Source organism: Syzygium oleosum, unplaced genomic scaffold, assembly GCF_021117445.2.
Source record: "Syzygium oleosum isolate NSW1041296 unplaced genomic scaffold, Sole_v2.1 Sole_v2.41, whole genome shotgun sequence".
NCBI lineage: Eukaryota > Viridiplantae > Streptophyta > Magnoliopsida > Myrtales > Myrtaceae > Syzygium > Syzygium oleosum.
In genome coordinates, this window is record NW_026607525.1 from 177,966 (window position 1) to 205,765 (window position 27,800).

A 27,800-nucleotide genomic window follows, 5' to 3' on the forward strand; every position below is an offset into this window, starting at 1 on the left:
TTAGAGGGATGTTTTCGCGAGAATGGAAGAAGAGCAAATGTTTTCGCGACTGAGGGAGAGGGGTTCACCGAGTCCTCAGCTTCCTCTCTCCATTTTTTCCTTCCCCCTCAGGGGGCTCCGAAGCGATGGTTGCTCGCAGACTTTTTGCCCGATTCCTCGAGCTCGAATTCCGATTTCCAGAACTAGATTGAGATGGTTAGTTCTTCTTCTTTTGATTGATGCTTGATTCGCCTGGTTACTTCTTCTTCTCCTCCTACTCCTCCTTCTTCTTCTTGAATGATGGAAGGTTGGGGTTGATGATGTTCCTGTGGAAGTTTAACGGTAGCGCCTGTGTTGTGTATGTATACAAAGAAAATTATGTCAAAGAAGCAAAGGGACTAGCATCAGCCTGGCGGATATCCTTTCTGGCAGGGTGCTTGTATTTACTGATGAAGTGAAAATTGATTGATGTCGACGAGTCTTCTTGAATGAGGATTGCTTCATAATACTAACTCAGGGATTGATGTTTGTCTACTCACACACAAACTAATATACAATCAATCAAATATGAACTATGAGTATGGGTTGTACCTTTCCATTCTGAGGAGTTTCTCCCTTGCATGAACACAGAATGTGTGACGTTTGCTGGTGGCGAAAGGAATATTAAAAAAGCGGGAGGCAAGATTATTGTGCTCGGTTGTCTGCCTAGTTCTTGGGGTATGAACTTTTGTCTTCCCAGCTCAAAGCACTCTTTGCCTTCCTCTTCAAATGATGTAAAGGAGTCAAAGTTATTTGATGACACTGTTACTTGGATATTCATATATGTTAAATTGTTTTTCCTGTATTTAGTTGCTCCCAAACATTCATGTAATAAAAAGAAGTATCTTACACTCCTTTGCTAGGACTGAATGGGGTCAACGAGGTTAACCTATGTCCAAGTATTTGCCTTTTCATCTCTGCTTTTTGGGTGATAAGCTGGTGGAATTTCCACTCTTCATTGATGGTACATCATTGTTATGCTATGCTGAATGCTGATAAGTTCCTCTGGATTAGTCAGAGCATTATGACTAGTGGCTATTAATTATACCTATGCAAGATTTTTACCTTGAAATTCGTTTTTAGGATTTCTATCTGTATAGGTGCAATTAAAAAGATGGAAATTGGTCACATCAAAAATCATTCCCAGTTGGGATCAGTAGGAGGATCATTGGATCCATAAAGTTAACCCTGATTAGCAGGTTGGCCTTTAGATTTTGTTTTAGATGTACTACGGGTCACGCACAATGAGAACTGGGGCCTAATTTGGTTTCCTATGAGATTGAGTCCTAATTAAATAGACAAAGTAGGATATTTGGGACTGGGATTAGGAATCCCATTCTACTTCTGAAACAATATTCAAAGGCCAAACCTGCTAATTAGGGCTAACTTTGGGGATTGAACTATAAGGGGATTATAAATGAGAATGAGGTGTTGCCCTCATCCTGAATTAGATTGTATGGAAGATTTAATTGGTGGTCGTGGCAAGGCTGAACATACTTTCTATACAGACTTGGGGGAATCCTTAAGCTTTCTGCTGGAGTAAGAATAACCTTTTATTGCTGGAGTTGGAAGTGGGCTCTACCTTCATAAAAGCTTGGGTTGGGGTAAATGGAAGGTCTGCTGTGCCTCCACAAACAGCAGTGCAGCACAATGCCAACACCTTTGTATGGCAACCATCTCTTCTGGCTGGGGACGGAATTCTTTTTTACGTAATAGCATATATCTCTTTACCTTGACTATTTCTTTCATCCTCCTGTCATCTTCTTTACACTGTTATCATCTGGATTTGCATTTGTTTTATTCTCTACTTAACTTTTGCCCTGGATTCTTCTCTAGTTAACTTTCTTTAAGAGGTATGAGAGCTTCTTCACTGATGTGCTTCTGCTGTGGTGATGCTCGTGCTTTTGTCTTCCACTTTTGAACTTCATTCCCTCTTTTCGAAGATAACACACAGGTGTTAGTACAGAAAAAAGATTAAGTATCTATCACTTTAGGCCTTAATTTTCTGTAGTCTTATGATCATTGATTCAAAGTATGGTCCAATTTCAATCATTTAGGATCAATCTTAACAACCTTTACCTTAAGGGTTAGATTTTATACTGCAGGGATTGCTTCCCATATGTGTACTGATTAGATCATGAACTGTCGTTTTGTGTAGCTGTGACATGCCATCTATGTATAACTATCTAAAAAACGAATGTGCTTGCCATATCGACGTGAGAATTGGCTCTAGGCAATCTCTTGGGATGCAAGATCTCAGGCCTGGTGCTTGTGCTCCAGAATCTAGTATGGTGGAATCCTCTAGAATCTAGTATTGTGGAATCCTTGTCAGTTTCTCACCTTGTGTTTCTGGATTCTCTCCCATGATTGACCCAAATTTTTACTTCCTGTTCTCCGACTCATGTATGATACACATTACATTTTTTTCATGTCTAGTTCATGTTACGTTTCATGATATGTCCTTTATGGGGATATTATAGTGCTTGTGCTGTTTGGAAGTTTTCAATTGGCAGGGATCCTCTTCATAGAGATACCTGTATTTGTATTGCACCTTGCTATTGTCCCTTTTGGTTCCTTTTTTTATCATATTTTCATTCTAGAGTGACAAATTTTCCGTTCTGTTAATCAAATAGTTCAAATGAAAGTTTTGATGGTGATCTAGACACAATCAAGTTATTGACTTGATTGGATAGTGACATACATGTCACTGTTATCTTATCAACAGGCTGTGACGGCAATATTGCAGCAGGCTATGCAATACGTTGACCAGACACGTGAGCTTGAGACCAAGATAGAGCTTATCAAGACACTTAACTCTGTCGCTGCTCGGAAGGTGAATATGTGAAATCAAACTCTATTACTGCTTATATTCATCAGCAATCTGTTTTTATTTTGTGGTTTCTATAGCTAGTTTTGTCATGCCAGATATATGTCGAAATTGAGAGAGCACGGTTGATCAAGAAACTTGCAAAAATAAAGGAAGAACAGGGTCTTATAGCAGAAGCTACTGGTTTGATGCAAGAAATCAGGGTAACTTGAATTTGACTTCTGTTGCCATGTAATTGGTTTTTCCTTGTCCGACATTCCTATGATGGGTTGGTAATGAAGGTAGAAACTTTTGGAGCAATGGCAAGGATGGAGAAAATTGCTTTATTGTTTAACAAGTACGGGTATTTTGTATTGCTTTTAGCCGTTTATGCACTATTACTATGATTGGTTTTCTGATCAATGGATTTTGCAGGTTCGTTTGTGCTTACTTCGCAGGATTATGTCTGTGCAGATATCCTTTCCAGGAAGATCAGCCCCTGAGTGTTTGATGCAGATCCTTCCAAAGAGAAGGAAAAGCCCAAAGAAGGTGAAAACATTGTGGAACAAGTGCCAGCTGATATTCCGTCACTTCTGGAGTTGAAATGGATATACTATTACTCATGATATGGTAAATTGGTGTTTTTCTTTTTCTAATGTTGTGTCCACTATCTTTTAACTAATTTGTTTTTGCCGATCAAGTGCCACCTGGTGTTCAGGTTGTGGTTCGAACCATGAACTTGTATGGCTTTATATATCTGGCACATACTCTTCTTCCTTTCTAGCTTTATCGCAAACTCTGACGTTCCAGATGTTCTTGGTAGATTTGAATTCGCATCTTAGTTTACCCCACATTTTATGTGCTTAATGATGTAGGTATAGGTAATACTCACATAACAATGATTACCCTGAGATTTGTCGATACTATAAGGCGATATATGAGATTCCATCAGTGAAGGGCAACCCAGAGCAGTGGATGCCGGTGAAGCTCTTTCCTTGTTAAGTCTTCACTGAGTTTTTCAAGGCACAGCTGTTCATTCTGTGATTTAATTAAATGCAGGTTCTAAGGAAAATCCGCCGGTACTTAATTCTATCACCACATGATCCTATGCAGTCAAGCCTTCTTAATGCCACTTTAGAGGATAAACATCTCTCAGAAATTCCCCAATTCAGGTACCATCTTTGAATTGGTCTAGGTAATTGGTTGTGCATCTTGCAATATCTCAATAATGTGCCATAGAATTTGGTCGACCATGCCTTTGATATTTTAACGCAGGTTGCTGCTGAAATAATTGGTCACGGCGGAGGTTATCCCAGGGCCTTCTCTTTAAAGTACTTTCAAAGATGAATTTGCCAATGAGAAAACATGCTAGGAGGTGCACTTGTTGAGAAGGCAGCAGAAAATCTTAGACAGGGCCGAATCATAGTCAAAAGAAGAATTTTGGCTTCACCTGGGCGAGACAAGCTACCTTTAGCTGGGAGCCTCTTCAGAGAATCATTGAACATGTAATTACAGAACTTTGTCGTTTTTCTTCTTTTCATTGGATCATCATTCAGATGGGACTCACTCTAGTTTCTGCAGAATATTATTGTTGTTTTGAAGTACTCCTTGAGGATTACCTTAAACAGATTTGCAGAGCTGTTATGCCTCAGTATCCAGGTCTGATTATATGGAACATTTGTTTATGTTCTTTATCAATGTCACTCTTTATGAATGATTGCCTAGACCCCTCATTTAACCCTGAGCAGCCTCTCTGCCTGTGATCTCTGATTGGGGTATGGTTGCTGGACTTGGATACAAGTTCCAAAATATGTGTAAAAGAGGTTTTGGTGCAATGAAAGCCAAAGGCTTGTCATGGATTTGAGAATGTTGTCTTCATAGTTTTGTTTCGTACACTTGGCTTAGTCAACTTCTGCTCATAAATTTGTTGTAGCTGTAAGTTTCATTGTCTGGCCTTGTGAAACCATTTCTTGTGCCATGGAGCCTGAAATTCTAATGCACTTTAGAAGAGTGGGAGGAGCTCTGCTATATTGCTAGAAATAGCTGAGCAAGCTTTTTCTGCTAGTCTTAACACTCACCATTTCCTGTATTTAGAAAATCTTTGTAGCTGAATCACTCCAGGAAAAGAGCTTTGTTTTTGGGTTCTCTTACTGCTGTTGTTAAGAGGTTTAATCAATCACATGCCTCAATTTATTAAATCAACACTATCATCTGATAGATAGGCCATATAATGATAATTATACAAGCTAGTATGATATTCTATCAGCATGACCTCTTACTTCTATATTACCATTTTAGGAAGCTGAGAAGCATCTCTCCTTAATGGTTTTTTCCAAGTCCGTGGTGGCAAAGATAGACCGGCCAATGGTAGTTGTCAGTTTCCAGACGACAAAGGAAAGCAATGAGATTTTGGACTCAGAGGCAACAAATTTGGAAAAGCTGCTTGACCTTGTCGAGAAAAGTTGCCACCAAATCCCCAAGGAAACCACGGTTGGTAAGGCTGCTTTGAGAGCTTGAAGATGTTCTTAGTTGAATGAATGATCTCTCTCCCCTCGAGCCTCTCTCTCTCTCTCTCTCTCTCTCTCTCTCTCACCGACGAATGCTGTTTCACATTGTGGTCTGAAGTGGGGACTGAAGATATTCCTCATAGAACTCTAGCGTAGCTGTCTTAAATTTGATTGCATATTTTGCAGGGGGACCAGATCCGGGCCTTGTTTCGGACTGAAATGATATACTGAATACACTTTCTGTATAGGAAATGTAGTTTGGTCTTTTCATCTTTCTTCTTTCTTCTTTCCCCCCTCCTTTTAATTGAAGATTTGCGGGCTTTCAAGGTCCAGAACTTGTACCAATGGAACAGGTAGCGGCACGAGATGTGCACTCATTTGAACTAAAATAAGCGCCTTGTTACAGAATTGTGTTTTGCATTACAAATATTGCCTGTGCTTGTGTTTTTCTAACATCGGGAATAACATTAGCTCTCCAGATTGAAGGCTTAATGAATGCTACTTTTCCATTTCATTTCACATTCGAAATGAGCACCTGTTTCTAGGGTGCTTCATTTCAATAACATAACTGTACTTTTTATGTCCTCAAATGACGTTATTTTTCTCCAAGTTGATACTTGATATGGCGTGGACCTTGTCCTATAGATTTCCAGCTCCATCATTTTCTTTATGGAAACTGAAAAGATTGGGAAAAGATGTGGTCACGATAACTTTCTTCACAAAGTAAATGTATTTATCATTTTATTAACGAATGCGATCATCCAACTTACTTAGCATAAGTCAGACTAAGAAAATTAATAATTTTCAATGCACAAACCTTTCTTGTTATATGTGTCGTTCAATGCTTTGGAAATTACATCAATCATCATAAGATACACTTCAAAGTCATTCTTGAGGTCCTCATTAACATGATCAATTATTTATGAGAAGTAAAATTTTTTTTTTCTTAAAAATTTAATTTTCGGTTTAAAGTGACCAGAAACCTTTTTTAGTGTAATTGTCAACGCCTTATTTCAAGCGTAGGGAAAATTCGAGGTAACGCAAAAAATCAATTTTCCGGCCATTATTTGAAGATCTCTTTTCGCCACGTACATGAAAACCAATTAAAATTCTGAAAAAGAAAAAAACAACTGCTATAAAGCATTCAAAACATTTTGTTGGACAAAAATTAACGTACGAAAAAGTTTGTGATGTTCATTACAGTAAGGGTGGATCATATGCTTAGTGAAGAAGAACCCCATCAATTTTAGTTGATAATTTTCGGCCAATTGGAGTGGTACCAATTTGAAAACCGTCATTCGTTTTCCAATTTCTTGTTTTTTTTACGGAACCTTAAATCCCATCTTCCCTTCTTTTTATACAATTATTTTGTTTTCAATTACTTTTTCTTTTTTTACTTTTCCATCCTACCTATAGTCATTTTAAAGGGCTGACATTACAATGATAGTGCAGGATAGTGCAGCTGATTATTGAGAAGATCATGACTCCTGATGTTGCGGAGGTCAAGGACCTGGACTCAACTCTGAGAGGCACGGGCGGGATTGGGTCGACGGGGGTGTGAGGCCCGTGTGCTGGGTTTCGGCCATCAACTTTGTTCTTTAAAAGTTTATTTTCATTGGGTTTTAGGCTGTGCCTGGGATGCACGCAGGTCTGGCAGGAGGATTATCTTGGTGAGAAATTTCATCGAACTCTTGGTGCGTAAGTATCTGCTAATTGCTATGTGCTCAGCCACCCTTTTGAAGTATCTCCTTGTGCTCAGCCTCTCTCCATTTAATTGTGTAATTTGGAATAAAGCCTTTGGAGTTGCTAGTTTGCTGGGTTAATCCTTCCGTCAAGTAATTAGCAGTGCCGCACGATGCCATCACCTTTGTACGGCAACCGTCCCTTCTGGCTGGGGAAGGAATTTTTTTTTTTTCGTCATAGCATATAGCTATTTACCTTGTGTATTTCTTTCGTCCTTCTGTCTTCTTCTTTTGCTGCCGTCATCTGGTTTTGCATTCGTTTTGTTCTCTTCTTTACTTTTTGCTCCAGATGCTTCTCTAGTTAACTTTCTCAAGAGGTACGAGAGCTTCTTCAGTGATGCGCTTCTGTTGTGGTGATGCTCGTGCTTTTGCTTTTCTACTTTTGAGCTCATTCCCCCATTCAAGATAACATACAGTTGTCAGTACCAAAATAAGGATTAAGAATCTATCATTTTAGACCTTAGTTTTCTGTATTGTCTTATGATCATCGATCAAAATAATGGCCCAATATCAATCATTTGAGATCGATCTTAACAACCTTTTCCTTAGGGTTAGATTTATACGTACTTATACTGCATGGGTTGCCTCCCATATGTGTACTGATTAGATCTTGAACTGTCATTTTGTGTAGCTGTGACATACCATCTACATATAACCATCTGGAAAACGAATCTCTTTGGCATATCTATATGGGAATTGGCTCTAGGCAATCTGTAGAGATGCAAGATCTCAGGCCTGATGCTTTTGCTCTAGAATCTAGTATGGTGGAATCCTCTCCTGTTTCTCACCTTGTGTTCTTGGATATTTTCCCATGATTGCCCCCAAATTTTTAGTTCTTGTCTACTCATGTATAACTCACATTACTTTTTTTTTCATGTCTAGTTCAGGATACGTTCATGATTTGTCCTTTGTGGGGATATTTAAGTGCTTGTGCTGTTTGCAAGTCTTCAATTGGCTGGGATCCTCTTGATAGAGATACCGTATTTGTATTGCACCTTGCTATTATCCTTTGTGCTTCTTTTTTGACTATATTTTCATTCTATAGTGAAAAATTTTCTTAATCAAATAGTTTAACTCAGTTTTAATTGTGCTCTCGACATTGATTGGATGGTTACATAAGTGTCGCTATTTTCTCATCAATAGGCTTTGACAGCAATGGTGCAGCAGACTATGCAATATATTGACCAGACACATGATCTCGAGACCAGGATAGAGCTTATTAAGACACTAAACTCTGTTGCCGCCGGGAAGGTGTCTATGTGAAATCAAACTCTATTGCAGCTTATGTTCATGAGCAATCTGTTTTTATTTCATGATTTCTATAGCTAGTTTCGTTATGCAAATACACGTCGAAATTGAGAGAGCCCGGTTGATCAAGAAACTTGCAAAAATAAAGGAAGAACATGGTCCGATAGCAGAAGCTGCTGATTTGATGCTATAAATTGGCGTAACTAGAAGTTTACTGCTGTTGTCACTGATCTTGTAATTCGTTTTTCCTTGTCCAAGATTCCTATGATGGGTTTGAATTGCAGGTAGAAAATTTTTTAGCAATGGCAAAGACGGAGAAACTTGCCTTTATCCTTGATTAAGTGCGGGTTTTTTGTATTGTTTTTAGCTGTTTATGCACTATTACTATAATTGGTTTTCTGATCGATGGATTTTGCAGGTTCATTTGTCCTTAGATTGCCAGGATTATGTCTCTGCACATATCCTTTCTAGGATTAGCCGTTTATGCACTATTACTATGATTGGTTTTCAATCGATGGGTTTTGCAGGTTCATTTGTGCTTAGATTGCCAGGATTATGTCCATGCGCAGATTTTATTAAAATGAATAAAGGCTGTTTTAATTTCTTCTCTTGGTAAACTAAATAGAGCCAGATTTTAAAAATCGCTTTGCCTGCTTGCTCCTATTGGAATTTAACTCCCTTTCGAGAAGGACTTGTGTGCAACACCTTCGCCGTTGCACAAACCAACCCGAATTATCATTCAATGAAGGTAATTTCCCTGTTCATATCGCCAATCTACATTTATACAATATTTCGCAAGTATGAGGAATATATTATAATCCGAGTTAGTTATGATATATTAAGAATTTAATCAACTCGAGGTCTTATTTGGGTAAACAGTCTTATGGGAAGAAAGCAAGGCCGCCCTATATTCCATCCTTCCATACTTATGCTTCGATTTTCCAACGGTGTTGCCTTAATGCTTTATTTGGGAAGGAGGGGAAGAGGAGGAAAATGAAGTAAATTTTTGTAACTTTTGTGAGAAGAAATGGGAGGAAAATTCAAAATTTTTCTCTCCTCCTTTCCTTCACGTATCCAAGCAAAGCAGCTTTTCCTTTATCACGACGGTGCATCCTTGCTAAATAGACCACAAGCATAGGGCAATTTATGCGTCGTTGCTAGCATAGGGGTCATCATCAATTGGAATCACCAAACATTAATTTCATTCATCAAATGTATGGAACTTCACTTGACATCCAATTGATGCGAATCCGCGCGCCATTATCCACAAGATGCTCCAATGAACAATCGATGTGTCCATTTACGTGGCAAAACATGCCATGGAGACAAACATGTGAAGTTGGTCCTTGGAAGGCTGAGGTGTTGCACGACCTAGCAAATCCAGATACTATCTGTTTCCCTCGTCCTCCAGCTTGTGCTGTCTATTTTTTTATTTTCAAGAGAAGGAGTATCCGATGGCACAAAGGAGATTATAGACCAACAAATAGTTTAAGAAAGAAAGGGATTCTACCACACCCTCAGAGCTTGCTTCGAAACTGAAAGGAATAATAAGGGAGAGGGGTACCGATGGCCCTGTGAGCTTCAAGTTTCCAACTAGTACATTTTTAAAGTGCTTGGCATTTTGGGCCTGGAATTTTCTATTTTTTCGTGGATTATCTTTTTGCAGGTAATGAGCCGACAGCTTTTGTATTCTCTTGAGAATCATCACATTCAGTCCCCACATTCATAAAGTGTGGTAATGGGAGCACAGCAATTATTGATGGATGAGGTGACGAGAGTTTCAAGGAATTTCAAGGAAGCTCCATGGAAAACCCATGGGAAGTTTCTTGCATCTTATGGGAGCAAATTCATGGTCACTTCATGACCCTTTCTGGTATGATTTGCGCAGTGATTTTCGTGGACAATGTCATGCAATTGAAACTGAAACCAGCTAAATGCGTCACATTTAAAAAATTGTAGCACCTAAATAGATTTGCTGTCATCCAAAAGAAACCAAACATTCATTTCGTCATTTAAATGGGCAACGCAAGAAAATAATTTCGCTAGCGGGGTTTACACACAACGACATACATGCAATTTAACAACCGATGTTTAGGCAATGACCCATATTCGATTTTTACTTTTAGCAAGCATTTCCATTCCATATATAAAGTGATATTCTATTTGTTCACGTAAACATCTATCTAGATATAATTTTGATTTCTTTAAGTAAAAATCCTCTTATGAAAATCTCAAAAGTCCATCCTAACTGTCTGATATGGGACCAGTTGCGAACAAATCCCTAGAATGGATCAACCGACAAATGAATAAAGTTTAGCCCGACATTTATCAAAGTGAATAGATAAAAGAGTGGCCCGCTACGAGCAAGAGATACAAACAGTCTAGCATAAATTATGTCTGGCACGGATTTTTCATAGGAGCGGAACGGGTTTCAATTATAGGTACAGGTAAGAGCAGATGCTCTAAATGCATTTGTCCAAGTCTTTAATTTATTTGACCCAAAAAAAAAGTCTTTAATTTAGCTTTGGAAATGCTCATGTTGATCCTCCACAACCTCTACCGAAATTCACTACTAAATTCCATAGATTCGTTGCTCAGTCTCACCAATTCCCCAAACTCCTTGCCCAGCTTGTGCTTCACCTTACATTCCCCTTCCGTTTTAGCATGCAGCAACGCTATCTTGGTGTCATGCTCGCTTCACCTTCCCATTACAATTCCCCGAAGATTCCATTTATTAATGGAAAAGCAAGTCAAGCCGTACTGGAACTCCAATTTCAATCAAAGCACCAGCGTAGGTTGCACGCAGTGGCAGCTTCCGCTTAATGCTGACGAAATTACGCGTGCAATAACTCAGCATATTTCAAGCAGTCGGCATCGTTCAAGCGCGCACAGTTGAAAAAGCAAAGACTCTTCTTTTTTTTTGGTCCGTAGAAAAAGCAAGGACTCGGAGCATCTTTATTGCAAGTTGGTTTTCTTTTCTACTTTTTTGTTAAAAGGAAAAGCAAGTCAAGTCAAGAAGCCCTTGTATAGCTTCCCCGCAACTTCCGCATAATGCTGCGAATATTACGCGTGCAATAACTCAGAATTCTTTAAGCAGTCGGCAAACATCATTGTTCAAGCACGCACAGTAGAGAGTGTTGTGTGTTGGTAATCCAACGTCCAAGGCTGAGGATCGGGAGAGATCCCAGCAGTGGATGGGTTGTGTTGTTTGAACACTCCTCAGGTAGTTGACGACTCCTTGCCCTTGTCCGTTTCCTACTTTGATTGCTCCTTTTTTTTCTGATGACTTGTCTGAGAGTTTCTATTGTTGTTTGAATGTAGATCTGAGTTTCAGTCCTGCGAGACATTTCTGCTATTCCCAGATCTGGGAATCCATATATCTCCCCTCTGTTTCCTTCTCCATCAATCTCTTTTACAATCCTCTCAGAGATGACAAGAAAAGAACCCACTCATTCAGAATATCCAACCCACGAGCCCCCTTCCTCATCGACCTCTCCACATGTAGGTGATTGTGAAGGCAAAACCAAAAGGCTGAAGGGAAATGATTACGAAGTGTTCTTGAGCTTTAGAGGGGAAGACACTCGCAAAGGCTTCACCGATCATCTCTATCATAACCTTGACAATGCCGGAATTCACGTGTTTAGAGACGACAATGAACTCCGTGTTGGTGAGGAGATTGGTTCAGAGCTTCTCTGCAGTATTACGAATTCTAAGATCTCGATTCCGATTATTTCGGAGAATTATGCTTCAAGCAAATGGTGCCTTCGCGAGCTGGCTGAGATGTTAAAGTGCAAGAGAAGTAAAGGGCAGATAGTGTTGCCCATATTTTACAAAGTGGAACCCTCACAGGTGCGACATCCTACTGGGAGATCAAGAGATGCTATCAATGCACATAAAAAGAATACGGACGAAATGATTTTGAAGAAATGGGAAGAAGCACTCAAAGAAGTCAGCTCCTTGAAAGGATGGGTATCGGAGAAAATTGATAACGGGTATCTTATACTCCAACAAAAAAATTGTTTAATTTTTCATAAATAGATCTTTCTTGAAAAGAATGTACATATTGCTATCCTATACTGACCTTAATTGTAATTTGACAGGCATGAAGGAACATTGGTTGAAATTGTTGTCAAAAAAGTTATGGACGAGCTAAAAAGACTTTTTCAGCTAAATGTCCCTGAACAGTTGGTGGGAATTGATGATCATGTGCAAGAGATTATGAGCAAGATAGATGTTGAATTCAAGGGTACAATGATTATTGGAATTTATGGAATGGGCGGCATCGGTAAGACAACTCTTGCAAAAGTGTTATACAACAGACTCTCTAGTTATTTTCGTTGTCGTAGCTTCGTGGCAAATATCCGAGAAACATCTCGGCGTAAGGGTATTGAATGCATACAAAAGCAGCTTATTTCTGACATAATAAGAATTTCGTATGATGTGTCTAATATCGATGAAGGAGTCAGTGTCATCAAATCTCATTTTACGAGTAAGAAAGTCCTAATTCTTCTGGATGATATGGATGATGCTACTCACTCAAATGTTTTGGTCGGAGATGGTAGTTGGTTTGAAGCGGGAAGTATAGTCATCATCACAACTAGAAACCAAAGCATTCTCGATGAAGGTTGGGCGGGCTACATGTATCAACTCAACGAGTTGTCGTTGGATCAATCATTGATTTTATTTAGTAGACATGCATTTCGAAAGGATTCTCCTCCGAGTGATTATGAGGATAACTCTCGTGATATCGTATCTACTACTGGGGGGCTTCCATTAGCTGTTGAAGTTATAGGTTCATTCTTGTACGGAAAGAAAAAAGGAGCATGGGAAGATACATCAAAGAAATTAAGGAAAGTGCCTAATAAGAAAGTGCAAGAGACGTTGAAGATAAGTTACGATGCATTAGATCTTGAGGACCAACGGATATTTTTGGATATTGCATGTTTTTTTATTGGATCATCTCAACAAAGTCCAACTTATATGTGGGATGCTTGTGATTTCTTCCCTGGGACGGGGATCGAAGTATTGAGTCTTATGTCCCTAATTAAAATTGATGAAGAAGGCAAGCTAATGATGCATGATCAACTGAGAGATCTTGGAAGGGAAATTATTCGTCTAGAAAATCCAAATGAGCCTCAAGAGCGTAGCAGATTGTGGATTTATAAGGAAGCCCTAGATGTGCTTGACAACAACAAGGTAAGAGTTTTCTATACTTGTTTCGGTCAATGATGTAGGTCCATCTTCCCTTTCTTGTTTGAAATAAAAATAATTATTAGTCTTATATCCCCAAAACTTGCTGCTTCTACTAGCAAAAGAGTTCTTTTGATTAATTGTTGTTTTTGCCTAATTCTAGAACATAATTGAGGAGCAATTTCTTGTTTATGGATGATTAATATATTTTTACCTGGTAGTATTGTGATGAGGATGCTCTTCTTTTGAAAACTTCAATGCAACGATAAACTACAAAAACAGAATGTTTGACAGAGTACTTTCAGAGAAAAACTGACATTTATAAAATGTAGCGGGCATGCATTTCCCACATATTTGTTTGCTGCCTGCGTTTGATATTTGGATTCGTCTTCTGATTTCTTGTGAGGTCTTTTATTTCTTTCTTCTTTTACTACGTATTGACATCTTTTAAGTTGTTTGGTATGATAAATGAGGCATCCATTCATTTGTGATGATTTAGCTATCTTGGTTCCTGTATTTGTTAAGTTGGGTTGAGTGTATCCCCTTAGTATTATTGGTTGTGCAATTTAGTCCCCAATCTATTTTTGTTTTTGCTCAATATAGTCCTTTAACTTTTACTTTTTTTGCAATCGAGCCTTTGTGGTCAATCGTTAGTTGACATCGTCAATTTGTTGATGTGGCGTTCGTATTAATTTATGATATATGAGCAACCATGTAATATAACCCTTTAGATATATATTATTTTCATTGCATAGACTTTTCATGATAGTGGATAGTTTCTTTCTATTAATATGCTAATACTTTTTATTTTTGTGATGATGGATGATTTTTCTATTAATCCCCCGATATTATTTATTGTTAAATATAAGCTATCGTGAAATTATACTTATTTGTTTATTGTTCAACTCTTAGTGAGCATCTTATTTAGCAAAGATTTAGTTAACATGTATACCGTTATCTTATTTTTGTGAAACGATAATTAATTTGGGGTATATGTGACTGGGGTATACTAGTTTGGGATTTTTATGGCATGAAAATTAGTATGTGGTAAATGTGGAAGAAGTCTACCAGTTTAGGATTTTGGGTATTATTAAACAAGTAAATATGATTTTGAATTTTGTGTGATGATAAATTTTCATTCTCAGCATGAAAGTTAAACGGTGATCCACTAAAAGCAATTATAACATATGGATGATTTGTACAATCATCAAACAAGCATGTGCAAATGTCATGAGTATCACTAGTTATAAATGTTGGGATGCAAAACATAATGAAACGACAGGACCATAGAAAAAAACGCTACCAATGCTTTCCTGCGAGCATATTTTTGCATGAAGGAAAATGTAATCAACTAAATAGAACACTGGTTATAAGTGAAAAAGAAGAAGGTATCTATGAAGTTGTTGACAGAAATACAATAAATATACAAGAAACTTTTAATGTGAAAACAAGTAGCGTCTCATTTGAAAGAATAAAAGTTCGAAGGAAAAGTTGAAACCGCCAAACAAGTCCGTATTATTGACTCTCATTATTTGCGCTCAATGTGAAATTCGTCACCTAAAACAAAAAACAAATTTGAGTTCCTAAAATATTAGGTTACAACAAAAGAAAAATGTAAAAGACTAGAGTTCCTTAAGAATACAATTGTATCAATCTTTATGTCCAATCTGTTCATACGGAAGATCTCATTAATCTATGGGACAATTGATCAAAATTTAGATGACTACTACTACACTGTAACAAAATCAACACGACAACAAAAAGATAGCATCAAACATCTATAGTAATAAAAAGAAAGTAAGAATCATGTATAGAACATTCAATATTATCAATTTTCCTTCCACGTACAATGCAAAACCCTCAATGATGAAACATATGATAAGAAAGGAACGTAAAACACATGCATACCTTTTACGATGACATTCTCGTTTTCATTTTGATATTTAGAATTGCAAACGAAATATACCAGAAAGAGTGGGGGCATTCTACAATTGGGATTCTTCAATTTTGATACATGTTTTGATGGCAGGTTTAATGAATGTATTTTGACTGTTAGAGTCGTATTGGTTCACATATATAGGATAGGAGTAAACGTAGTGTTATTACATATATAAATGGCATGAATTTTCATAGATATATTTGATTTAGTGTATGTATGAAGAGAGGCCTTCTATTGTAATTGCAAATGGATGCAAATTTTGGGCATTCAGAAGGTGCAAATTGCGAAGGGCATAATTGGAAGAGGAAAAAGTTCAGGAACAACCGCTTGAGCTTCACATCTTTACATAGATTAGATAAATAGTATGCAACCGCAACCTTTCATTTCACAAAATTTAAAGGAGAAGCCTACGCCATAGTAGTATGATAGCAAATTGAAATCAGTGCATTTTATTTTACATCAGTTGATCTCATCTCATCATTTAAAACTTATGGTCCATAATGTTTCCAAGTTGCAGGGCACTAGAAAGATTGAGGCACTTTCTCTTGGCAAATGTGGTATAGGAAGAAGATACACAGCTAAACAATTTAAAGAAATGACCAACTTGAGGTTCCTTATAGCAGATGGTGTCAATTTCACCGGAGATTTCCAAAGCTTACTTCCTAAATTAAGATGGCTTCAGTGGGTGGGTTGTCCCTCCGATTTCATTGCGACCAACTTTCATCCAAAGAAATTAGTTATACTCGATTTGTCAAACAGTGAAATTTCGGAGGACTGGGGAGGATGGGCTCCACTCAAGGTAAGATGTAAAGAAGGCATTGAAGTATTTTCAATATATTTTTTTTTCCTTGTACATATAACATTTGAAAATTGATTTTCATAATTAAACTAGTCGTTTCTCTTTAATCTCATACTATTGAAGGAATACATGGTGCCCAAGGAATGCATCTCTCTTCCATGTGAATTAGTCACCTGCTACTTGATAATAAAAGTTGCTTCTATTTAATTAGTAAACATTTCCTTTGAAATGTTATTCAGAAATATATGCAGTCGGCACTTGTATATCCCCAACATTCTTTTGCAATTGATATGCTTAAAAAATATTTATATGTTGGCATAGCCAAACACTACTAAAAAAGACATTTAAAATTAAATAAGACAACCGTGAAGGAGTCGGGGAGCATGGGTATTTTTTGAGGAATTCTAAAAAGTCAAAAACATAAGGAGTAGTGAAAAATCACAGGCTGCCAGAGTCCAATGACATTGAGGTACCATTTCTTTTTTTCAGATGACAACCAAGCTCAAAGTTCTCAATCTCAAGAATTGTTTATCTTTGAAAAGAACTCCCGACTTGTCCGTTTTCGAAAGCTTGGAGATTTTGATTCTTGCAGATTGTGAGAATTTGAAAACGATTCATCCTTCTATTGGGGACATCAAGACCCTCATTTCCTTGGATGTCTCTAATTGTAGAAGACTTCAGAAGCTACCGGCAGGAATAGGTAGAATGGTAAAATTGAGGGATCTTCGCATTAATGGCACTCATATACAAAAGATTTCTATTTCGAGAGGTTGTTTGATGAAGCTAGAGACTCTATGTGCCAGAAGTTGTGAACGACTTTCTCAACTTCCTAAATCTATGGGGTCCCTTGTCTCGTTAACTCTATTGGACTTATCTTGTTCAGAAATTGAAGAATTACCTGAATCCATTGGTTCCATGAAGAAGCTCGAGACTTTGAATGCCTCTGAATGTAGACTGTTAGCTCGCATACCTAGCTCCATAGGCAATCTAGCATCCCTACAAAGCTTGTCCTTATATGACTGCTCCTCATTGACAGAGATCCCCGACTCGATTGGAAAATTGGCATCATTGATCGAGCTGAACTTAGGATACACATCGATTACGAAATTACCTGAAAGCATTGGGAATATGCCAAATTTGAGGATCTTGGACATAAATAGAACTAACATAAAGGAATTGCCTGATGCCATCGGGAAGTTGGCAAAACTCCAAAGGTTGGTCGCCTTCCTATGCAAAAATCTAGAACGACTACCTAGTAATATATGCGAATTGGTTTCGCTGGAGGAGCTTCGTTTAGAACAATCCGGCGTTTCGAGCTTGCCAGAAAGCATTTCTAAGCTCTCTTCTCTCCAAAAGCTCGATGTTAAATATTGTGAAAACCTGCGAGAATTACCAGAACTGCCCTCTAGCTTAAGAGATCTAGCTATCACCTGCCAAAGGCCGTCGTTGCCCAATCTTTCCCAGCTATCCCATCTTGAGACACTGACCCTTTGTAATTACCCCTGGCTTGAACGTGTCCCAGAGCTTCCCATTGGACTATCGCAGCTTAATATCGCAGGTTGCGGAAAATTGAAAGCATTCACGAATTTGGCAAACTTGAAGCACTCATCAATGATTCTCTACAATTGTTTTGATCTCACAGAAATCACCAGCTTGGAAGGTTCACATTGCCTATCCAACTTACCCACAAGGCAATTCCCTAAGATATCTAGGGTTGATGGGATTGAAGATTCTTCGACGTTGATGAGCCCAAATGCATCTCAGTTCGACGGATCGCTAGATCTTTCCGATTCAAAGATTCTGCAGAGAATGGACGCCGCATCAAGTTGCGCGAATTCAACTGAAATCCAAGACCTTGGTGGATCAAAATCCTCTCAAGTGTCGGATATCCTTAAGTGCACGTCCGCCGGACGATTGCTAGACTTTTCCAGCTTTAAATACGTGAGAAGCCTTTCTGTTTGGATTTGCAATAGTGTAACTGAAATTCAAGGCCCCGATGGATCAGAATCCTTGACATTTTTTAGTATTAGTTGGTGCTCTTCCCTTAGATCGGTGGACCTCTCGAACATAAAGAATCTGCAGGATTTTTATCTTTACGATTGCGAAAATTTGGTTGAAATTCGAGGTCTCGAGGGATTAGGACCCTTGCGATCTTTCGAGATTTCTGGATGCCCGTCCCTTAGACAATCACCGGACCTGTTGCGTTTAAGGCAATGATTCGCGACGTAGGGGTGGAGGTGGTGATGGGGGGATCCGCTTGGAAGTGGAGGCCCGGAGGGAGGTCGGAGGGAGAGAGGTCGGAGTCTGGGCCAGTGGGGGGGAGGATCACAGAGATAGAAGGTGTTTCGGATCTCCTCCCATTTTTCTCTTCCCATTCCCTCGTTCATTATTCATTCTTTCTTTTCTTCCTCTTTTCTCTTTTTTTTATTCCCCTCAACTTTTTGTTAACCGTTTCGTTTTCTCTCTCATCATCAGTTGCGTTCAGAGAAGGAGAGAGAGAGAGAGGAAACGGAAGAAAGAGCAGAAGTATTCGCGACTGAGGGAGGGGGGTGGGGGTTCACCGAGTCCTCTCTCGTACGGAAAAAAGCGATGGGTGCTGGCAGACTTCTTGCCGATTCCTCGAGCTCGCCTTCCGATATCTAGGAGCGGATCGAGATTGGTTAGTTCTTCTTCTTCTGATCGAATCGTCCTTTACTAGCAATTGTCCAATTTCTGATGCCTGATTCGCCTGCCTGGTTACTTCTTCTTCTTCTTTTTCCTCTAATGAAGGGAAGGTTGGGGTTGATGATGTTCCTGCGGAAGCCTAATGGTTGCGCCTTTGTACGTATAATGTATGTATACAAAGAAAAATATGTAAACAGCGAAGGGATGGCCTGGTGATATCCTTTCTGGAAGGGTACTTGTGTTTACTTATGAAGTGAAATTGCTTGATATCGGCGAGTCTTCATCACCTAAATAGTACAAAGTCAGTTTCCACCATAACCCCTTAGCTCTGGAGGAGACAGCAAACTCAATAGGTAGAAGTTTTCAGGGTTTGGTGAATTCAGTACTTGGTGCTCCTCTTTGTTCTTGTTCCGGTCAATAGATCTGTTTTAGGATTTGAATTATCTTGTATAGGGATGGATTCTTTTTACATAATAAAGAAACCTGGGAGACAAGAAATTGAGATTGGGTGCCGGAGGAGCGATTCTTTATACCGGTGGTAAGAATAACCTTTTATTGCTGGAGTTGGAAGTGGGCTCTACCCTCATGAGAGCTTGGGTTGGGGTAAATGGAAGGTCTTCTGTGCCTCCACAAACAGCAGTGCAGCACAATGCCAACACCTTTGTACGGCCAGCATCGTTTATGGCTGGGGACGGAATTCTTTTTTACGTAATAGTGTATAGCTCTTTATTTTTTCTATTTTTTTCGTCCTCCTGTCTTCTTCTTTTCACTGCCATCATCTGGTTTTGTGTTTGCTTTATTCTCTTCTTTACTTATGCCCCAGATGCTTCTCTAGTTAACTTTCTTTATGAGGTACGAGAGCTTCTTCACTGATGTGCTTCTGCTGTGGTGATACTCATGTTTTTGTCTTCTGCTTTTGAGCTTCATTCCCTCTTTTCCAAGATAACATACAGGTGTTAGTACAGAAAGAAGATCAAGAATCTATCAATTTAGACCTTAATTTTCTGTAGAGTCTTATGATCATTGATCCAAAGTATGGTCCAATTTCAATCATTTAGGATCCATCCTAACAACCTTTACCTTAAGGGTTAGATTTTATATTGCTGGGATTGCCTCCCATATGTGTACTGATTAGATCATGAACTGTCGTTTTGTGTAGCTGTGACATGTCATCTATGTATAACTATCTAAAAAACGAATGTGCTTGGCATATCTACATGAGAATTGGCTCTAGGCAATCTGTTGGGATGCAAGTTCTCAGGCCTGGTGCTTGTGCTCTAGAATCAAGTATGGTGGAATCCTTTAGAATCTAGTATTGTGGAATCCTCTTCAGTTTCTCACCTTGTGTTTCTGGATTCTCTCCCGTGATTGCCCCAAATTTTCACTTTTTATTCTCCTATTCATTTATGAATCGCGTTACTTTTTTTTCATGTCTAGTTCAGGATACATTTCATGATATGTCCTTTATGGAGATTTTATAGTGCTTGTGCTGTTTGCAAGTTTTCAAACGGCTGGGATCCTCTTTATAGAGATACCTGTATTTGTATTGTACCTTGCTATTGTCCCTTTTGATTCCTTTTTTGACCATATTTTCATTCTAGAGTGACAAATTTTCCGTGCTGTTAATCAATAGTTCAAATCTAAGTTTTAATTGTGATCTAGTCATTATCAAGTCATTCACTTGATTGGCTAGTGACCTACATGTCGCTGTTTTTTTATTGCCAGGCTGTGACAGCAATGGTGCAGCAGGCTATGCAATATGTTGACCAGACACCTGATCTTGAGACCAAGAAAGAGCTTATTAAGACACTTGACTCTGTCGCCACTGGGAAGGTGAATTTGTGAGATTAAACTCTGTTGCAACTTATGTTCATCAGCTATCTGCTTTTGTTTCGCGGTTTCTTAGCTAGTTTCGTAATGCAGATATATGTCGAAATCGAGAGAGCACGGTTGATCAAGAAACTTGCAATAGAAAGGAAGAACAAGGTCTTATAGCAGAAGCTACTGATTTGATGCAAGAAATCGGGGTAACTAGAAGTTGACTGTTGTCACTGATCTTGTAATTGGTTTTTCGTTGTCCAACATTCCTATGATGGGTTTGAAATGCAGGTAGAAACTTTTGGAGCAACAGCAAAGACGGAGTAAATTGCCATTATTTTTTAACAAGTAGGGGTTTTTTGTATTGCTTTTAACTGTTTATGCACTATTACAATTGTTACTAAGCTGATTAGAGAACCCGCAGAAAAATAACGAGAGAAAAGAAGGAAGAGAGAAGAAAAAGAGAAGAGAAGAAGAGAGAAAGAAAGAGATTGTAAAATCCAAGAAAGGGGCTCTTGGTTTCTGTGTGTAACAGAAACCCTACACCCATCACGATATATTTATATTAAATATGAATTGTATATGACCATAATGCCCTTATATATGTAAAAAAGGAATAAAACCTAGAAAATAAAAAATAATTCTACTCTAACACTCCCCCTCAAGCTGGAGCATATAGGTCACCCATGCCTAGCTTGGAACAACCAGCAACAAAGGCAGGACGAAACAACGCTTTAGTGAACATATCAGCAAACTGATCTCTAGAGGCAACGTAAGGAGTGGCAACCAACTTCTGCTTCACAGCATCACGAACAAAGTGACAGTCAACTTCTATATGCTTAGTTCGCTCTTGAAAAACAGGATTTCCAGCAATATAAATAGCTGCCTGATTATCACACATCATATCAATAGGATGATTAATAGAAAATCCAAGCTCCTGGAGAAGAGATTTCAACCACAGCAATTCAGCCACAGTTTGTGCCATAGCACGATATTTAGCCTCCGCACTAGATCTGGCAATGGTAGTCTGTTTTTTGCTTCTCCAAGTAACCAAATTACCACCAAGAAAGGTGCAATACCCAGTCGTAGACCGCCGATCACACTTTGACCCAGCCCAATCAGCATCAGAATAGCCAACTAAGGTGGAAGAACCATTCGGTTTATAAATCAGTCCCTTACCAGGAGAGCCTTTAAGATATCGAAGAATGCGACAAACAGCATCCCAATGAGCCTTCTTGGGTGATTCCATAAACTGACTCACCACACTAACAGCAAAAGAAATATCGGGACGTGTAACAGTAAGATAAATTAGTTTCCCAACTAGACGCCGATACCGATGTTTATCTTCAGTATCATCTCCATCATCAACTCCAAACTTTTGATTTGGATCCATAGGAGTATCAACTGGCTTCGAAGCTAGTGTACCAGTCTCAGATAAAAGATCAAGAACATACTTTCGCTGAGACAAATTAATACCTTTCCTACTTCGTAAAACTTCAATACCTAGAAAATACCTAAGAGCTCCCAAGTCTTTAATCTGAAATTGCTGTTGAAGAAAAGATTTAACCTCAGAAATTCCGGTCGCATCACTACCAGAGACAATTATATCATCCACATAAACAACAAGAATGACCACTCCCGACTCCTTCTTGCGAACAAAAACAGAATGATCAGAATAACATTGGTGAAAACCACACTTGGAAATCACTGAACTGAATTTCTCAAACCATGCTCTAGGAGATTGTTTCAACCCATAAATGGCTTTATGTAGCCGGCATACTTTACTGCGATCCTCCCCCTGGGCAACATACCCAGGAGGTTGCTCCATATATACTTCTTCAGACAAATCACCATAAAGAAAAGCATTCTTGACATCCAATTGATATAATGGCCAATCAAAATTCACAGCAAGAGAAATAATAACACGAACAGAATTGAGACGTGCCACGGGGGAAAAAGTCTCAAAATAATCCACTCCATAAGTTTGAGTAAAACCTTTAGCAACGAGCCGAGCTTTGAGACGCTCAACTGAGCCATCCGGGTTATACTTGATAGTGTACACCCAACGACACTTCACCACATCTTTCCCAAGAGGAAGATCAACCAAAGACCACGTTTGGCGGGACACCAAAGCTTCCATTTCTACATCCATAGCTCTCTTCCACTCGAGATGAGACAAGGCCTCAGTGGTAGAAGTAGGAATTGTGTGAGTATGTAATGATAGAGCAAAGTCATGTAATGGAGGAGGAAGATGTGAAAGAGACACATAACGCTCGATAGGGTAAGCAAAAGAGGATTTTTGTGTACAAGAACGAGTACCTTTGCGAAGGGCAATCGGAAGATCGTCCGGACCAGGAGACAAGGAGGGAGATTGAACGGAGGGCACGGAAGAGCTGGAGACCGGTGGTGCCGTAGACTGCTTTCGCCGCTGATATACCTGCAAGGGAGGAGGTACGGAAGGACTAACAGAATCTAAGGGAATAAGTTGTGGAATAGGAGGATCAGCTACAATGTCAGTTGAAAACTCTTTACCCTCAGTAGAATAGTATGGTGTGCCCTCGAAAAAAAGTAACGTCAGCACTGACATATTGAGTACAAGTCATAGGATCATAACACCGATATCCCTTTTGAGTACGTGAATACCCGAGAAAAACACATTTAGTAGCACGAGGGGATAGTTTATCAGCACCAGGTCGTAGATTATGGACAAAGCAGACACACCCAAAGACACGCGGGGTAAGAGGAAATAACGGCTTGTCAGGAAATACAATACTGATTGGTGACTGTTGATTGAGGACAGTGGAAGGCATACGATTTATGAGGTAACAAGCAGTAAGGACAGCATCACTCCAAAATGATTTTGGGACATGCATATGTAACAAGAGTGAACGAGCAACTTCTAGAAGGTGACGGTTCTTTCTCTCGGCCACACCATTCTGCTGAGGGGTATAAGTACAACTTGTTTGATGTATAATGCCAAGACTAGAACAAAACAAAGAAATTGATTTTTGTGAGTATTCTAGAGCATTATCTGTTCGCAAAATTTTAAGGGATGTATTAAACTGATTAGTAACTTCACGATGAAATAATTGAAAAACATGTAAAAATTCAGAACGATCATGAAGCATATAGAGCCATGTTAGACGAGAATAATCATCCACAAAAGTAACAAAGTACTTAAAACCATTTCTGTTAGCAATACGGGAAGGTCCCCAGATGTCTGAATGAACAAGTTCTAATAAAGTAGATGCACGAGAATCACTACGACTAGGAAAAGAACTACGATGATGTTTCCCAAGTTCACAAGCCTCACACTCAAGAGTAGAAATTGATTTACACTCGGGAATTATTTGCTGTAACTTAAATAAAGATAAATGCCCTAAACGGGAATGCCATAATAGGGGGTAATAGGACTAGCAGCTAGACCATTGGCGTCAGCAGTGGAGACACCATCCAGATAATAGAGTCCATCATGTTCATGCCCTCCACCAATCTTCTTCTTTGTCTGAAGGTCCTGAAAAATGCAATAGGAGGGGTAAAATGTAACAGAACAACTAAGATTTTTAGTTAACTGACTAACAGATAACAAATTCAAAGGAAGTTGGGGAACATGTAAAACGGAGGACAAGGATAAGGAGGGTGTAAGTGAAAATGACCCTCGATCCAACCACTTGAGTAGAGGAACCATTAGCTAGAATAACTTCAGGTGAAGGACTAGAGTTATGGTGGGAAGAAAATAATTCTTGCTTACCGGTCATATGACTAGAAGCTCCCGAGTCAATGACCCAAGAGGTGCCAGGAGACAAAGTAGAGAAAAAGGCCATGTTACCTGTACGTGCAAGAGTGGCAGTAGATGAGAAATTGGAAGCCTCCAGTTGTTGGACACGCTTGATGAGTTGTGTGACCGTATCATCCCGAGACGCGGACTCAGAAGAACTACCCCCACTTGGGATAGATGGATTCGTGTCGCCGTAAGACACATTTCCAGCACTCCCTTCAGCCATAGCAGCATTTGCAGTAACTAATCGCTGAGCCCACTCAGGCTTGCCATGCTTGGCCCAACATGTGTCAACAATATGACCAGATTTGCCGCAGTATATACACTGACGGCTATCTCGATCAGAATTTTGTCCACTACGTCCACCACCACGACCGCGACCTCCCCCTAAACCACGACCTCTATTAGAAAATCCACCACGACCACGAACACCACTACTAGCCACAAATGCTGAATTATCTTTAGATGATGTAGAAGACGGAGGGACAATGCGCTGAATCCGACAAAATGCTTCATTCATAGAAGGAACTCTCTCCAAAGAAGAAGTCGACTCTTCATATGTAAGTCGCATTCAAGCCCGATAAAAACTTGGCCACCTGAAATTCAGCTCGTTGTGTCTTTAGTGTCTCAAGATTAGTAGTGATGGGCTGATAAAGATTAAGTTCTTCCCACATGCCTTTCAAAGCACTATAATACTCTCCAAGAGACTTGTCCCCCTGTTTAAAATTAAAGATCTTCTCATAGAGCTCATAGACTCTAGACATGTTTTTGTCTTGTGAGTAACTCTCCATAAGATCATCCCACACTCCCTTGGCAGTTGTGTGGAACATGACATTAGCAGCAATGGATGGTTCCATGCTATTCCATAACCACACCAAAAGTGTATCATTCTCTCTCATCCAGTCACTATAGTCTTTAGAGTTTTCAGCAGGGGGTTCTGTAGTAAGATAATTAAGTTTCCCTTTGGCATTAATATAAACCTTCACAGCTTGAGCCCATAGCAAGTAATTGGAGGATCCATTCAATTTAATGGTGGTAATCTGAACATTGACACTGTCCGTAGAAGACTTAGTGCCATTCATGGTGAAAATCTCAATATAAATATATCTACCACCGATCAAAAAGGCCGAAACTTCAGTGCAAGAAATAAAACAGCAATACCAACATATAATCAGATGCGATTGGCTCCATCAATCAAACAAAGGGATGCTGAAATTTTATAAATATAGGCTGCATAATCAACGAAATACCCTGATCCTTGAATCTGCTGATCAGGAAGTGTTGTAATCCATTGTCACAAACAGAACCTGATAAATCTGATTTCTCCTGATCTTATATGTATCGGGACTTGAAGAGAAAATAGGTAAAAATTGTAGCTTTAGGTGGCTACGCACCAGAGAAGGAATAGGATTATTAGGGGACTCTCAAACCAGCAATAGGACCAGGGAATCAGGTAGTCAAACCGAGCTTTGATACCATGTTACTAAGCTGATTAGAGAACCCGCAGAAAAATAACGAGAGAAAAGAAGGAAGAGAGAAGAAAAAGAGAGGAGAAGAAGAGAGAAAGAAAGAGATTGTAAAATCCAAGAAATGGGCTCTTGGTTTCTGTGTGTAACAGAAACCCTACACCCATCACGATATATTTATATTAAATATGAATTGTATATGACCATAATGCCCTTATATATGTAAAAAAGGAATAAAACCTAGAAAATAAAAAATAATTCTACTCTAACAACAATGATTGGTTTTGATCGATGGATTTTGCAGGTTTGTCTGTGCACAGATCGCCAGGATTATGTCTGTGCACATATCCTTTCCAGGAAGATCAACCCCCGAGTGTTTGATGCAAATCCTTTCAAAGAGAAGAAAAAGCCTAAAGAAGGTGAAAACATTGTGGAACAAGTGCCAGCTGATATACGTGAGTCATCGTATTCCGTCTCTTCTGGAGTTGAGATGGATATACCATGACTCATAATACGGCAAATTGGTGTTTTGCTTTTTCTAATGTTGTGTCCACTTTCTTTCAACTAATTTGTTTTTGCCGATCAAGTGCCACCTGGTATTCAGGCTGTGGTTCAAAACATGAACTTGTATGGCTTTATATATCTGGCACATACTCTTCTTCCTTTCTAGCTTTATTGCAAACTCTGACGTTGCAGCTGTACTTGATGGATTTGAACTCACATCTCAGTTTACCTCGCATTTATGTGGTTAACGATGTAGGTATTACTCACATAACAATGATTACCTTGAGATTTGTCTATACTATGAGGCGATATATGAGATTCCATCAGTGAAGGGCAACCCAGAGCAGTGGATACTGGTGAAGCTCTTTCCTTGTTAAGTCTTCACTGAGTTTTTCAAGGCACAGCTGTTCATTCTGTGATTTAATTATATGTAGGTTCTAAGGAAAATCTGCTGGTACTTAGTTCTATCACCACATGATCCTATGCAGTCAAGCCTTCGTAATGCCACTTTAGACGATAAGCATCTCTCAGAAATTCCCCAATTCAGGTACTATCTTTGAATTCGTCTAGGAAATTGGTTGTACATCTTGCAATATCTCAATAATGTGCCATAGAACTTGGTTAACCATGCCTTTGATATTTTAAGGCAGGTTGCTGCTGAAACAATTGGTCACGGCGGAGGTTATCCTATGGCCTCCTCTTTAAAGTACTTTCAAAGATGAATTTGAGAATGAGAAAACATGCTAGGAGGTGCACTTGTTAAGAAGGCAGCAGAAAATCTTAGACAGGGCCCAATCATAGTCAATAGAAAAAATTTCGGCTTCTTATGGGCGAGACAAGCTACCTTTGGCTGGGAGCCTCTTCAAAGAATCAACATGTAATTACAGAACTTTGTCATTTTTCTTCTTTTCATTGGATCATCATTCAGATGTGACTCACTCTATTTTCTGCAGAATATTATTGTCGTTTTGAAATACTACTCGAGGATTACCTTAAAGAGACTTGGAGAGCTGTTATGCCTCAGTATCCAGGTCTGATTATGTGGAACATTTGTTGATGTTCTTTATAAATGTCACTCTTTATGAATGATTACCTAGACCCCTCATTTAACCCTGAGCAGCCTCTCTGCCTGTGATCCCTGATTGGGGCATGGTTGCTGCACTTGGATATAAGTTCCAAAATGTGTGTACAAGAGGTTTTGGTGCGATGAAAGCCGAAGGCTTGTCATGAATTTGAGAATGTTGTCTTCATAGTTTTGTTTCATAAACATTTCTGACCGACATATATGTGTACACTTGGTTTAGTCAACTTCTACTCATAA

The 27,800-nt window shown here is 39.1% G+C and overlaps 2 protein-coding genes, 1 long non-coding RNA gene and 1 pseudogene across 4 annotated transcripts; 3 read left to right on the forward strand and 1 right to left on the reverse strand.

Annotated features, from left to right (window-relative positions):
* The first annotated feature begins 22 nt into the window (after positions 1–22).
* LOC115669618 (26S proteasome non-ATPase regulatory subunit 12 homolog A-like) lies at positions 23–27,515 on the forward strand (annotated as a pseudogene).
* On the forward strand, positions 3,706–4,389 carry LOC130136067 (uncharacterized). Its single transcript, XR_008815134.1, has 3 exons — positions 3,706–3,805; positions 3,884–3,996; positions 4,100–4,389. It is a non-coding gene; the product is annotated as an uncharacterized LOC130136067 (long non-coding RNA).
* LOC130136059 (disease resistance protein RPV1-like) lies at positions 11,421–18,481 on the forward strand. Of its 2 annotated transcripts, none has more exons than XM_056306070.1 (5): positions 11,421–11,544; positions 11,643–12,313; positions 12,422–13,517; positions 15,962–16,249; positions 16,739–18,481. In XM_056306070.1, exons 2-5 carry the CDS (start codon positions 11,751–11,753, stop codon positions 18,464–18,466), a joined length of 3,675 nt encoding a protein of 1,224 aa, XP_056162045.1. In that variant the 5' UTR covers positions 11,421–11,544; positions 11,643–11,750; the 3' UTR covers positions 18,467–18,481. The 2 variants fall into 2 exon arrangements, with proteins under 2 accessions (XP_056162045.1, XP_056162046.1); XM_056306071.1 differs by having other exon boundaries at positions 15,968–16,249.
* On the reverse strand, positions 23,399–25,038 carry LOC115667539 (uncharacterized). The gene is made up of 2 exons (XM_056306088.1): positions 24,561–25,038; positions 23,399–24,245 (listed from the first exon to the last, which is right to left on the reverse strand). The coding sequence occupies exons 1-2, from the start codon at positions 25,027–25,029 to the stop codon at positions 24,208–24,210; spliced, it is 507 nt and encodes a 168-aa protein (XP_056162063.1). The 5' UTR covers positions 25,030–25,038; the 3' UTR covers positions 23,399–24,207.
* Positions 27,516–27,800: the final 285 nt, after the last annotated feature.